Raw genomic sequence first — 12,283 nt, forward strand, 5'->3', positions numbered from 1 at the left:
CGAGTGTTTGTCTGTCTTCAGCCTTGGGCCCGAGAGGATATATGGCATTACCCGCGCGGTCTTTTTCTTGGTTTCCGGCGTTTGTTTGTATGCTGTGGGACATTGAAACTCGAACACACAAAGTCTCGTTTGCTGACTGTCTCAAATTGTAGAGAATCGGCGCGCGAGCACGAATCAAGAGTGGGGCAGCAACCGGTGAGCTGCTCCGTAGGCGGTTCCCTCCGCCTACTTACGATACAGCGTTGGCACTAACCGCCAGCAAGGCTGAAAAATGAGACATAAATTCGAGTGGTTTGCCGCTCCATTTGACGGTCACAGCTACAATCGCAAGACCTACATCGTTCTCGTCCTCGCCTAGTAAGACCATCGTTAAAGAATTATTCATCTGGCTACAAATTGCTATGGAGATTCCACCCTTAGGGCAAGAGCATAATGAGTACTCCAGCAAAGGCATGGCTGCGTACCGAGCGCCCAACCTCTCGCAGCCACACAAAGCTCGCCAGGCTATCGAGGATGCCTACGCGGGCCGCATCCCCCCACTGATAGGCATATTCTGTGTCCTGGCTTCTCGATCCGTCACTCAAATAGTCGCTCAGCTCGGATTTGACTTCGTATGGGTTGAGTGGGAGCATGCGAGTATGTCTGTGGAAACTATGACTCAGGTATGCAATATCCGCTCTGGCGTTGCTTGTCCAGATCTCTCTCGGCGCAGATAGTACAGGATATCCAGTTCGTGAGTGAAGGAAAGAGTGCGGCGTTGGTCAGGTAAGAAGACAAAAGCTCGTACTATCTTGCTCTATGATGGTTAGCCATAGAGTGCCGGAAGCGAGCCGTGCGGCTATAGGATATGCGCTAGACGCGGGGGCGAGTGTCGTCATTCCGCAGGTCGAAACTTTGGAGCAAGCTCGACACATCGTCTCAGCCGCACGATTTGGAGTCCGCAACAATGGGAAGCGGTCTGCTCCGCCGGGACGCTGGATTCCCGGTGTCTCCATGCAATGCTGCGATCCCGACCTCTCGTTTTGGGAGAACCAAAACAAACAAGCGGCCGTGATCATCCAAATCGAATCGGTGGAAGGGATCAAGAACCTGGATGCAATTCTGTCGGCTGTTGGCGAGCATATCGACTCTGTGTGGCTCGGTAGCTTGGATCTTCGTGTCTCCATGGGATTGCCGGGATTTTGGGGTGAAGAGCCGGAATGGGTGGAGGCTATCGACATGCTTCAACATACCCTGAAGAAACACGACAAGCCATATTCGGGCCTGGCAACTGGAGATGACGAATGGCTGAAGCTTCGCGGAGAAGGAAGGTCACTGATGTTCACTTCTTCGGATTTGGAAGCTGTACTGCGCACTCGAGAGGAGCTCCAGCATGTCAGAGGTCTCTTTCCCAAGAAGAACTATTCGAGTCTCGGAAAGGCAACCTAAAATAACGTACAGTTAGTAACCTCTAGACCTTGTCAAGCTTATATGGTACTGTCATAAGTATTATTGTAAGACTGTCCTGCCCGGTGGAGTGAAATGCATGCAACTCAGAGAGAATCTTCAAACTCACCCAGGTTCTGGAACAGTTTTCCCCTTCCCGAGGAGCTGTGGTGGGCTGGTCTTGCCACCTCGTCAACCTCAGAGATAGTCGTATCTCCGTATCAGGTTCTTAATGGCCCCAGACCAAGTCCCAGCCTCCACCGCGACGGTATCTGCTCGTTTCCCATCCATCGTTTTCATGCCTTTCATGAAACTCCCATGGGTTAGCACTTCCTCCAGCAGAGTTGGGTGGCCTATTCTGGCCGCATAATGCACTGCAGCCCAGCCCTCGCTACTGATGATATCGCCTCCGTCTTCTAAGCCAAGAAGGGTCAGGGCGCACTCAACATGCGAGGCTGACAGCGCTGTTGTAAGCGGAGTGTTTCCTTCATGATCTTTGGTTGCAGCTAGTGCGAGATTGTCCGTATGATGCAGCAAGAGTCGCAATGACTCGCTTTCGTCCTGAGCAGAGGCGTGATGGAAGGCAGTTTTCCCAGAATCATCGATCAAATCCAGCTTCGCGCCACTGTCAATCAAAATCTTAACGCACTTGGGGTCGTCCAGAAAATCATAGAGGGGCGGCCTTCCGTCCACATCTTGGATATTGATATGAATGCCGCTATTTGCGCTGCACAGGAGAGAGGCGATCGCTCGTCTATCTTCACTTCGTCCTGACAGACCCGCGCAGTGGAGGGAGACCTGACCGTCCTCTTGCTGGACATTCGGCGATGCTCCGGCTTCTAACAAAAGCTTGACGCAGGCCGCGGAGCACCATGAAGCAACATGTAGTGGTGTTTCGGCCCACCTATTCTGTTGGTTGATATCGAGCTGATCAGAGCACCGTCTCTAAATGGCTAGAGCCCCGGCCAGGCCACGGTCAATCTTAGACTCCGCCGTGGCATGAAGGATGTTGGCATTGAGATTCGAAAGGATCGTTGGGTCTGCACCATGGTCGGCAAGTATTCTCATCTTGTCCACGCGTCCAGCGGAGGAAGCCCAATGAAGAGGCGTCCAGCTGAACTTCTTATCTTGGCGATCGACAAGATTGTGAATAATTTTGGCGCCTTGGGGCTGCTCGAAAGCCGATGCGCGAAAGTACTCCAGTATATCTGAGAAAAGAGGCGAGCGATGCCTATATTTTGATTTCCATTGCGCCCAATTCGTACTAACCGGTGCGTTGTTAGCATCGTCAACAAGCTGTATTAATCTGTCGCCATGTCAGAACTACTGCAAATAAAGGCATTGAGCTGCTAAATAATTCACTGTGATGGAAAGGCTTTGTGAGGGGGCTTCCTTCTGCAGTGGTGGCCGCTCTGCATCCTTGGGGGAATACATTTCGAGGACTGCAACGCGAATTGGAGTAAATTCGAAGTCACTCATGAAATCGTCTTTTTGAGAGAACACTTCCACAATATCATGCTCCACTTGCGTTGCATCTTGGCCAATGGACTTGAGTATGGCGAGATCGGCTGGCTTCCTGGTGACCTTAGTCGGAGTGGTAACAAGTATCTTCACTGACAACGGACCTTGACCCAACATCTCCACTTTCCGTATCGACACCCAAGTCCATGAGGTACTTGACGATATTGAGTTGACGATTATAGGCGGCAGTCTTGGTCCATCAGCATGTCTTCGCGCTAAACGTCACCAGGCCATACTTACGTGAAGGAGGGACCATCCATCTGGCGCTGTGTCCCATATAGTGGCTTCACCCGATTCAATACAAGTTTTCAACCTCTCCAAGTTCCCATGCTTGACATAGCGCATCGCATCAGAGCCCTCTGATACCATTCGATAGGTGTTGAGATCGTAGCGAAGGGTTATGCTCTTCGACGAGATGGCTTGGGACAGTGCCCGGATGAACGACTTCGATTGCGTTTGGATCTTATCCTCAACAACCAGTTTCGACTGGCACAATGGATCCGTACATCTCGCTTTGGCTGCTTTGTGCTTTCGGATACCTCGATGAAGCCTGCTCGCGTCCTGTTCGTGACACTTGCAATAGCAATCATAGCGACATGATCGGCGCGTTACCAGAGTCTCCTGGCTACTGCTACCAGTCCATGTCGACTTCGTTCTATCCATCCTCTCAGTTGAATCTTGCGTTGTTAGGAGTGGTCACAGATGCCTTATGCTCTCTGAGGTATGACGAGTAGACACGCTTCCGGAGCTCGAATCTGAACTGCCCAGTGTCAGGGAGTCCATGGACGATACGGTAGCATCGGATGTGCTTTCTAGGGTTGCCAACGAGCTCGCATTTGAGAGGCGGCGAGGGCCAGTGATTCTTTGCGGAACGTGCAGGGAATTAGAAGCCTCCCCTACGACTGCTTCGTTCGTGCCGGTGTTTAGAAGCATGTATTGTGGGTATTGGGTAGCCACGGAGAGAAAAGTTTCGCTAGTTGTAATGTCAGCCATAAATTAAGCGTGGGTAAGAAGCGCGACTGACGCGTGAGTGATAGCCAGGAAGGTTTGCAGCATCATGTTGAGTTCTTTCAACCGATCGTGCAGCTTCTTCACTGCGGACGCACCTTGGACCCATCTCACCCGCCGCACAGTTGACACACTGGAGTTGGACATCTGCTGTAACCGGTCGTCGAGCGTGTGGATAGTATCCAAAGAGTTTGCGAGCATGGTCTCAATCACCGATGGGGATATCCGGTGTATCGTCTGCCGGCTGCGAAGCACTCGTTCGAAGCCACTCAAGGCTTCCGCGAAGACGGAAACATCGTTTGAAAGGCTTAATAATTCCCGATCGGCATCCTTGAAGCTGTCTACCACGCGAAGGGTAGCTCTACTGGCGTGGATGAGGTTGGTCAGAGAGGCTAGAAGACCGATGACTGTCACCGGGTCCACGGCGAGTATGGCTAAGACTCATCTCGATGTCGTCGAACTAGAAAGAACATGAAAACGCAAGCGTGCGATGTCGCAAATTTATGAGGTAGAATGGAATAGTGTATCTCGTGCAGTTGTGTTAGGGTGAGGCTTTAGAATTCTCTTCAGGGCGAGGCTCTGCATTGCATGGAAAGGAGTTGACTCGCGCCCCTCGGGGCCGAATTCAGCTAAAAACGGTTGAACTCGAGTTGCGAAACGGGCCGGGCACTGGCCGGACGCCCACTTGTGCCGATAATACGTCCCGAAAAGTGGGCTCAGCGCGAACGATGAACGAGAGGCGAGTACAGCCGCGGGGTTGAGGCTAACTGTAGCCTATGAGGAGCCGATTAATGAGGGACGCTGCATCTGACAACTACGTAGGTGCTCTTACCTTTGCCACGAATGCGGGCTGAAGGCGGCTATCCGCTGGAAACGGAAGTATGTATCAGGTCCCCAGCTTTTCAATCTCTCATTGGCTTCCTTTGCGTGATACAGCAGAGCCTTTGCATACACCTCCCGTCCGTCCGTCCATCCTCGTGATGCCTAGCCGATTCGAAGGAAACGGAATACCGCCTTTCCGTTTCCTCACGCTTCCGCCTTCGCATTCTCTGTTGTCCCATAAGAATTTCCGCAATGAGTTCCAGTCAAGATGATGGCCTGCCCAACTCCCGCTCCTCGAACTTTGTTCTATACCACCTCACCTTCAGGGCTCGGAAGAATGCGTCACGGCCCGGACGAATACCTCAGCCTCGGATTGACTCGCTCACTCCTCGAGTAATCCCTATTTCTTACCTCGGTTCCGTTAGCAAAAGATGAACAAATGACTAGTTGGATCCTTGTCGATAAAAACCAGGCTCCAAACTACTGTCAGATTCACTATCTTGCGAAAGCTTCCGAAACCCATCTGTGACGAGTGATTCCAAGAGGACCAGGTCGTTGACAACATTGTCCATGGCATTGACAGCGTGTTCTGCCCTCCGGGATCAGAGGCCGATGCTATCCTCAGTGCATGATGCAGGAATTGGTGAAAGGGCTGCGTATCTGGCAGTCAAAAGGGCACAAGTGCGTTGGGAGCATCCTCTGCTCCGACATCGGAAAAGAAGTACTACGCAAAACTCGACTAGCGCCCTAATCCCACGAACTGTCACGTCAAGGTCAGTCCTGCAAATATCGAACGATCCCCTCTGGTCAGAGACGTCCCCGCGAGCGAGTTGTCAACACGAAGTGAGAGAGACGAGGCCTTACTTCGTCAGCATATGGCTCTTCCAGCAACAGGAACTAGTCTGCGCCTGGCAATCCTCTCAGATATTAATCATATGGGTTGGCGTTCGGCAAAGGAGTAGTTCGCTTGCTAATACCTCTTCGGAGAAGACCCGCCCACAAAAGGCGCCATCGCTGGAACCCCCGGAAACTAAGTTTGGGGGATCTGGACGCATCGCTATTATGGTAGACACGACACCGAATCAAGGAACAACGTGCTCTACATTCTGCGACTGGTCATCGAAGCAGACGAAACAGCCAGCCGGCTCTCTGCAGATGAATCGAAGATACCCATCGCTGGGAAGTACGATGAGCAAATGCGCTACATGAAGGGCACTCTCTAGGCTGCATAGACGGAAGCTGCACAATGGAAGCTTGATGTTGTCAAGCTATGGGACCTGACACCATTGGTCAAGCAGGTTGCTGCATATCCACATGGAACATGACATGGTGGAACGGGAAGAGGACAGGATTGCGAGCCTGTTGTGGTACGATGACACCGGTGAGAAAGGCGCTGCACCACCTTTGTGGGTGAACAAACGAGCATTATGCTTGGCTGTGATTGCAACCCTCGATCGCTGTCGCCATGAAAGCTGCACAGGATCAGCGCTGATTGTACTTCAGGAATAGCTAAAATAATTTTCGTCACCACTTCACTAATACTATTTCCGCGTTCACTCTTTCCTAGACGTTTGCCTATAAGGGGCAATAACGGACAACCTCTCCGGAACACAGTTTGTAGAGCCACGTAAAAGTTCTGTGTTCCACGGCGCAGCTGGCGGCTCAAGCCGCTGGAGGGCGGCTTACCGGAGTGCAAAGATAAAGCGGGCAAAGCCCCAGCTCTCCGCCCGGCCTTGTGCGAGGACTTGGACAAGTTTTTCTTCTCACTTCGTTCTTACACTAACCCACATCGCCTGCGCAACACGGGCCTGCAGTTGTGCCTACCTTGGAGCTTAAAGCATGTCACTATTGCTCTGGTCAGCCCAGCTAGCCGATTCGGCACGCATTGCGGAGATACACATGGCATCATTTGGCCCAAACGCCATGCTACGAGCGCAGTTCCCCACACCAGAGACTCGCGAGGCTCTGCAGGCGTCTATTGAGTTGAAAACATCAGCCGATATTCAGGATACGAACACGACGGTGTTAATCGTGAGACTTGTCGATGCGAAAAGCGAAGATTGCAATCCTCTAAAGAGCTCACGTGACACTGAGGAAGGAAAGACTTCGGAGAGCACAGCAGGCCGCATTATCGGGTTTGCAAAGTGGGCGCACGCAGTCGATGACGAGGACTATGTGGAGCCTCCGTGGATATGGCCCGCGGGAACTGCGTTGGATGTTCTGAATGAATGGACAAGACAGACCGAAAACAAATACAATAGGGTCATGGCATTCGCGCCGTGTTACCGTAAGCTCGGTTTTCCTTCTTTCCCCTAAAACCCTATCGTCGAATGTTGTTCGTTCCATGCTCAACAAATGCATTCTAAAGCCCGATATATCGCATATCTTAATATTTAATACGGTGTTGGCTGATGCAAGTCTAGGTCTCCATTCATTGCAGTAGACCCTGCCCATGAGAGATCTGGAACGGGCTCGCTGATGCTGCAGTGGGGCATGGATCAGTGCAGAAAGAGCGGCTACCAAGCATATCTCGAGTCCACAGTTGAAGCAGCCCCTTTCTACAAGAAGCATGGCTTCAAGGCTGCCACCACTATCTCCTTAGTCATTGGAGTCACACCGAACGGAGAGCCACTTGTGTACCGAGAAATCGGTTTCGTCTATGACCCGTCCAAGAGGGACAAAGGAGGAGGTTTTTTGTCACTTCTTGCTGAACTTGGGTGGTTTTCCTTCGTCCGCCGTCTCTGCAGGACAATTGTAAAATAGCTGGCCATCAAGAGGCTAGGACATTTCAAATGATACCAGCAGCCATCCAAATTGAAGAGCATATTGCGGATTGACTCGGCAAAGCTCATCCTGGAGGAGCTGGAAGTGGGTAGCTTGGACGATGTGAAGTGCGTGGCTCTCCTTCAGCGTCCAGTTACACACCGCAGCCACTGTTATGTGGCGACCATTAACAGTGATCTCGTCCACTGTAATGGTGTGCGGCGTCTCTTCCACTTCTTGTATGTCGGCGCCAAACAACTTTACCGATGCCGTTGGCGGGAGCCTAATGTTGGAGGAGTCGTAGATGAGGTGACGGGGTTTGATTGCAGCGGTCAAGAAAGAGTCGACGACCAGGAAACTAATGTACACCCGCGCATTGCTCCACAGGCTCCTCCACCACCTCCTCCCCACCAATCATCCCAGGCTCCGGTCAGGGCTCACAGTCCCCACCCACCTGTTGAGTTTCTTGAGTGTCCAGAGAGGCTGCCACCTCCAGCTAGTCCTACTCCAACTGGTCCTACTCCGACTGCTCCAGCTCCTCCTCCACCTCCTCCCGTTAGAGCAATCCAGGCTCAATCCATGCGTCACGCGCCTCCGTGATATCCTCCTTGAAGCTCCGCAGAAGCATCTCCTGTGTCGCGTCGTCTAGGTACTGAATTGCAAGAGAATATCGGTATGATGCCGCAGATATGACGCTGCTGAATGCTTTGGTCACATTTTCTAGTGTGGTTTGGACTTCGGCGATCTGGGCGTCTTTCTGCTTTGCTTGCGCCTGCAATCTCAGGACTTGGTCGTCCAATTGATCTCTCAGGGCTTGATTTTCCTTTTCGTTTTCATCTAGTTCCTTTACTCGCATCTCCAACTGCTTTTCGACCTGTTTTAATTTCCTGTCGATTGTACGTTTATGGCCCGCCATGATCTTAGCGTTCTGGCTCACACGGCTCCGAGTCTGGGCTGTATCAGTTATAGGACGGTGCGGATGAAAATATAACACACCCGACTAGATAGTGCGACAGGGGCATATATGCGCTTGATGATTTTGTACTCCCAACTCAATGGAAGAAATCGCAGAAGTGGTCCATCTCGACTATGTCAGTGTCCTGCACCTCAGATGCCAGAAAGCGACCTGCTGTTCCCATCTCTTTTCGCATTTCTTCTGCTCCGCGCTTCCTCAGCGCCTGCTGCAAGTAGTGCGGGTTAATGGAAAGAAGAACGACTCCGGGATGATTACTGAGCATGGATGGCTTCAGCTTATTATACCGGTTGGTCAAATATTCGTATCCAATGCTGAAGGACCCCAGGAGAACTAATCCCATACTGCCATAAAAATTCGCGCGATCTCGCCGCAAAGAATTCACGAACTTTAACCTTGGAACATTCGCCCTCACCTCCCTCGAAGTGGAAAGCTCGCAGAGTTCGACGATAGTGAGATCGATGTTTTAGCACCTTACCCGAAGGCAAACCTCAGTGAAATAAAACTAGGATGTAATTTGCAATAGGCGACGCGTTTTAACCTTCGGATAGTAGAATCTGCAAAGTACATCCTGGAGGCCATCAGTGCTGTATACTGATACCTAGAATATATGTATTCTCCGCTGAAGGTTGACTGCGTGTCTTCTTGGTCGAAAAGCGTTGGGCGTCAACGTTCTCCATTGCTGGATGTTGCCTACACTGAACCGTGGATCCTTTCTGTACTAAACCGCTGAACCTTTTGATATTACCCCTTCTGCCTGCGGAGTTTAGAATATCGCGTCTTTTTTGCTGGTACTGTATATGTAGTATGCTCGCATCTTCTTTATGACGAGGTCGAGCGAATCGATGACTGCGCGCGCTGCGCTCCGCTGAAGGCCTCCAGGCTGAGCAATCCGTCTCCTGAAGCTACCCCTAGCGGCCAGGCCTATTGTTCGTGAATTTTAAGAAATGCAGATAGAAAAAGCTCTCCTCAATGGCGTTTCCCAATCGAAATTTCCATCGTCTCGGAAAGCCGCCATAGCCAGCATACTGCTGTGCGCAAGGCTACCTGGTAACAATCAGCATTGGTAATTATATAGACGGGTCTTCGGGTCTGGCTAGGGACGAAGACTTGCCATGCCAATTTGTACGCGAAGGGTAGTGCATCAAAGGAAGACAGGACCACAAGCTAGCCACATTGTCACATCGGTATTACTTAACAATAGAATTTTGTGGCCGCAAACGCAGAGAAAAATGAAGCTATACGTATACCCAAAGTGAAGGAATTGCCTTCGTAAGAGCGCAGAATTCAAATTGACTGGTCCAGAGGTCTCCACGCGCTAAGAACGATGCAATTCAAACCTACCTAGGTACTTCTGATTACAATATGCGTTATCTCAGGAATGTATCGACAATCTCTCAACTAGCAATAGCGCACTACTATTATAAAGAAGTACCAAGCGCCACTTCTCGGCATCAAGATGTCGCTTGCGGGGGGAAAACATTTCGTAGAAAGGTATGGGGGAGGTATCCAGAGTAAGCTAACCCGGTTGCGTAAAACAAGCGAATGCTTATTTTAAGCCGTCAGCTTTCCTCAATTCTCCTAGCCCACAGCAACCGCAAAGATCCCTTCCAAAAGCAGCCTCACGGCGCGAAACTAGTCACTTCAGGCGTCCAAGGCACGCCAACTTCAGCCTCAAGTGGTCGACGCGACTGCAGCCTCATCAAGCCATGATGTAATACCACAGCATATAAATCCCCAACCGAACCGCGAGGCTAACAGCCCTACCTCACCACCAAACCCCATCTCACCAAAAAAAATGGTCAACATAACCTCCGCCGCCCAAGCCGCCGCCACTGCCTACGGCGCGCTTATCGCCCTCGGCGGCGACTACACCTACCCGCTCTCCAACCTCTCGGTGCAAATCTCCTCCTTCTTCCTGCCAAATTACACCGCATTCTCGCTCGGCGAAATCAGCGTCTCGCCTAATGCATCGATCGTAGCGGAGCGGTTCATATCCGAGTACACGACGCTGCGCACGGAGGGTCCCGGAACGGTTGTTAAAGTGACGGATTCAAGAGTCGAGGTGGTGTCGGATCAGAGCGCGTTGTGTTGGTTGACGTATAGGATATCTCCGCAGCAGACGAATTTGTCCGGGTGGGACTGGACGAATGTGTATGGGTTTAGGGCTGTGGAGGGCGGGTTGGGGAATGGGCTGGATGGGGGGTGGGAGTTTGCAGTTGCGGATCAGGAGCATGAAGAGATGGCGAAGAGGTATCCGGATTTGGCGTGAAGGTGTCGGAGACGTGGCGAATGCATAATCCTACTTCAAGAGCATTCACGGCTTGGGGAAGCAGGATGAGTGTTATACCCAATTGGGTCAGCTTGTGAGGAATACGCTTAATGCAGAATTAACGGAGGGTCGAAGCATCTTAGAAGTGTCTACTGATTCAATATTCTAAGCATCAGGTCGGCTGGGAAAATGTTACCGGACTTAGGCTCTACTCACGTGACTTGATGCGTTACACACATAGCCTTTTCTTGAGTCTGCTAAACAGCTCCCACAGGCCTTCAGCGTTCTTTGCCGGCGCCTAGAATACGTTAGGCTCAAACGGCCTTCAGGCTAGGTAAACAGGTTTTGCATGCTACATTCGTGAACGCCAAATCCTCCTGCAGCGAAGCCAGTCTTTCCCAGCGGGCGAAGTCCTGGAACGGCGAAGGTCCAAGAGCATGCCGTGAAGCGACGCGAGACCCCCACGTTGTCGAACTGGCCCAAAGTTGACGATTACTCACCAGAGGACCTCTGGCCAAAAAAAACCACCTCATGCACGTGACCACACCTGGAGAGGAGTCGCATCGGACGATGCCGGCAGCGCCAGTGTATTACGAGCATCTGACGGAACTAAGTCGCTGCGACAGGCGAAGAGGTAGTGACGGAAGCACAAGCGGAGCGAGAATGGGAGACGACGGTGAGATTCTATAGGCCTTTTGTGTTGCCGAATATAGTTACTACTTTACGTAACCTGGTTATGTATATATATAGCTATATTTCTCGTATTCTTAATTAATTAACTTATGTCTTAATACTCTACAATTTACCTAATAGTTATAAGCTTGGATTTGCCTACTACTATAAATTAAACCTACTAAGTTTATTTAAAATAATTAGATAATAGAGTTACTAACTTATATACCTTATTATTACTAATAGATTCTAGAGTTACTCTAGAAATATACTATATATAATTAAATTCGCTCTATATACTATAATTTCTATAATAGAGAATACTATTATAGTTACTAATATTATAAAAGCTATTAAGATTCTTAGTATACTATAGAATTAGCTATACTAGAAGTTTCTTATTAAGAAGAAAGCTATCTAGTATAGAGTCTAGAAATACTATAATCTAGATATAGAGAAATTAGTACTACTAACTTCTCTAGAGAAATCTAAATACCTAATACTATTAATAATTAAATAAGAAGCTATAATAATAAAGAACCTTAACGCTAATAAGAGATTAGAGTATTAGAATTAAAAGAATATATATAAGAAGAAGAGTAAGAAGTACTTACTTAAGAAGAAAGCTCTAAGAGATATATTAGAATATATTACTATAATAATTAATAACGTACTTTATAAGCGAACCGACTATATAAGCAAGCTAACTACCTTTTTCTTAGCAAGAAAATTAACGAAAATTAACCTGTTTTTCTTAAATAACTAAGCGAAACCTTAATATTTTTCTATAAAAATTTTAATATATATTCTTTATAGTATATTACACC

At 49.7% G+C, this 12,283-nt stretch overlaps 5 protein-coding genes across 5 annotated transcripts; 3 read left to right on the top strand and 2 right to left on the bottom strand.

Annotated features, from left to right (window-relative positions):
- Positions 1–401: 401 nt before the first annotated feature.
- On the top strand, positions 402–1,428 carry BU26DRAFT_419507 (Phosphoenolpyruvate/pyruvate domain-containing protein; the record flags this gene model as incomplete). Its single annotated transcript, XM_033823303.1, has 3 exons — positions 402–662; positions 713–765; positions 816–1,428. The coding sequence occupies 3 exons, from the start codon at positions 402–404 to the stop codon at positions 1,426–1,428; spliced, it is 927 nt and encodes a 308-aa protein (XP_033688596.1).
- A 195-nt stretch (positions 1,429–1,623) lies between these two features.
- BU26DRAFT_560882 (ankyrin) lies at positions 1,624–4,155 on the bottom strand (the record flags this gene model as incomplete). The annotated part of the gene is made up of 7 exons (XM_033832847.1): positions 1,624–2,329; positions 2,414–2,721; positions 2,788–3,001; positions 3,051–3,136; positions 3,187–3,623; positions 3,675–3,919; positions 3,971–4,155. The coding sequence occupies 7 exons, from the start codon at positions 4,153–4,155 to the stop codon at positions 1,624–1,626; spliced, it is 2,181 nt and encodes a 726-aa protein (XP_033688597.1).
- Positions 4,156–6,615: 2,460 nt separating this feature from the next.
- Positions 6,616–7,539, top strand: BU26DRAFT_420435 (uncharacterized protein; the record flags this gene model as incomplete). Its single annotated transcript, XM_033823362.1, has 2 exons — positions 6,616–7,072; positions 7,220–7,539. The coding sequence occupies 2 exons, from the start codon at positions 6,616–6,618 to the stop codon at positions 7,537–7,539; spliced, it is 777 nt and encodes a 258-aa protein (XP_033688598.1).
- Positions 7,540–8,095: 556 nt separating this feature from the next.
- On the bottom strand, positions 8,096–8,455 carry BU26DRAFT_560884 (uncharacterized protein; the record flags this gene model as incomplete). Its single annotated transcript, XM_033832848.1, has 1 exon — positions 8,096–8,455. The coding sequence occupies one exon, from the start codon at positions 8,453–8,455 to the stop codon at positions 8,096–8,098; it is 360 nt and encodes a 119-aa protein (XP_033688599.1).
- Positions 8,456–10,109: 1,654 nt separating this feature from the next.
- Positions 10,110–10,784, top strand: BU26DRAFT_538329 (uncharacterized protein; the record flags this gene model as incomplete). Its single annotated transcript, XM_033831451.1, has 1 exon — positions 10,110–10,784. The coding sequence occupies exon 1, from the start codon at positions 10,311–10,313 to the stop codon at positions 10,782–10,784; it is 474 nt and encodes a 157-aa protein (XP_033688600.1). The 5' UTR covers positions 10,110–10,310.
- Between the last annotated feature and the right edge of the window lie 1,499 nt (positions 10,785–12,283).

Source organism: Trematosphaeria pertusa, assembly GCF_010094035.1.
Source record: "Trematosphaeria pertusa strain CBS 122368 unplaced genomic scaffold BU26scaffold_3, whole genome shotgun sequence".
Classification (NCBI taxonomy): domain Eukaryota; kingdom Fungi; phylum Ascomycota; class Dothideomycetes; order Pleosporales; family Trematosphaeriaceae; genus Trematosphaeria; species Trematosphaeria pertusa.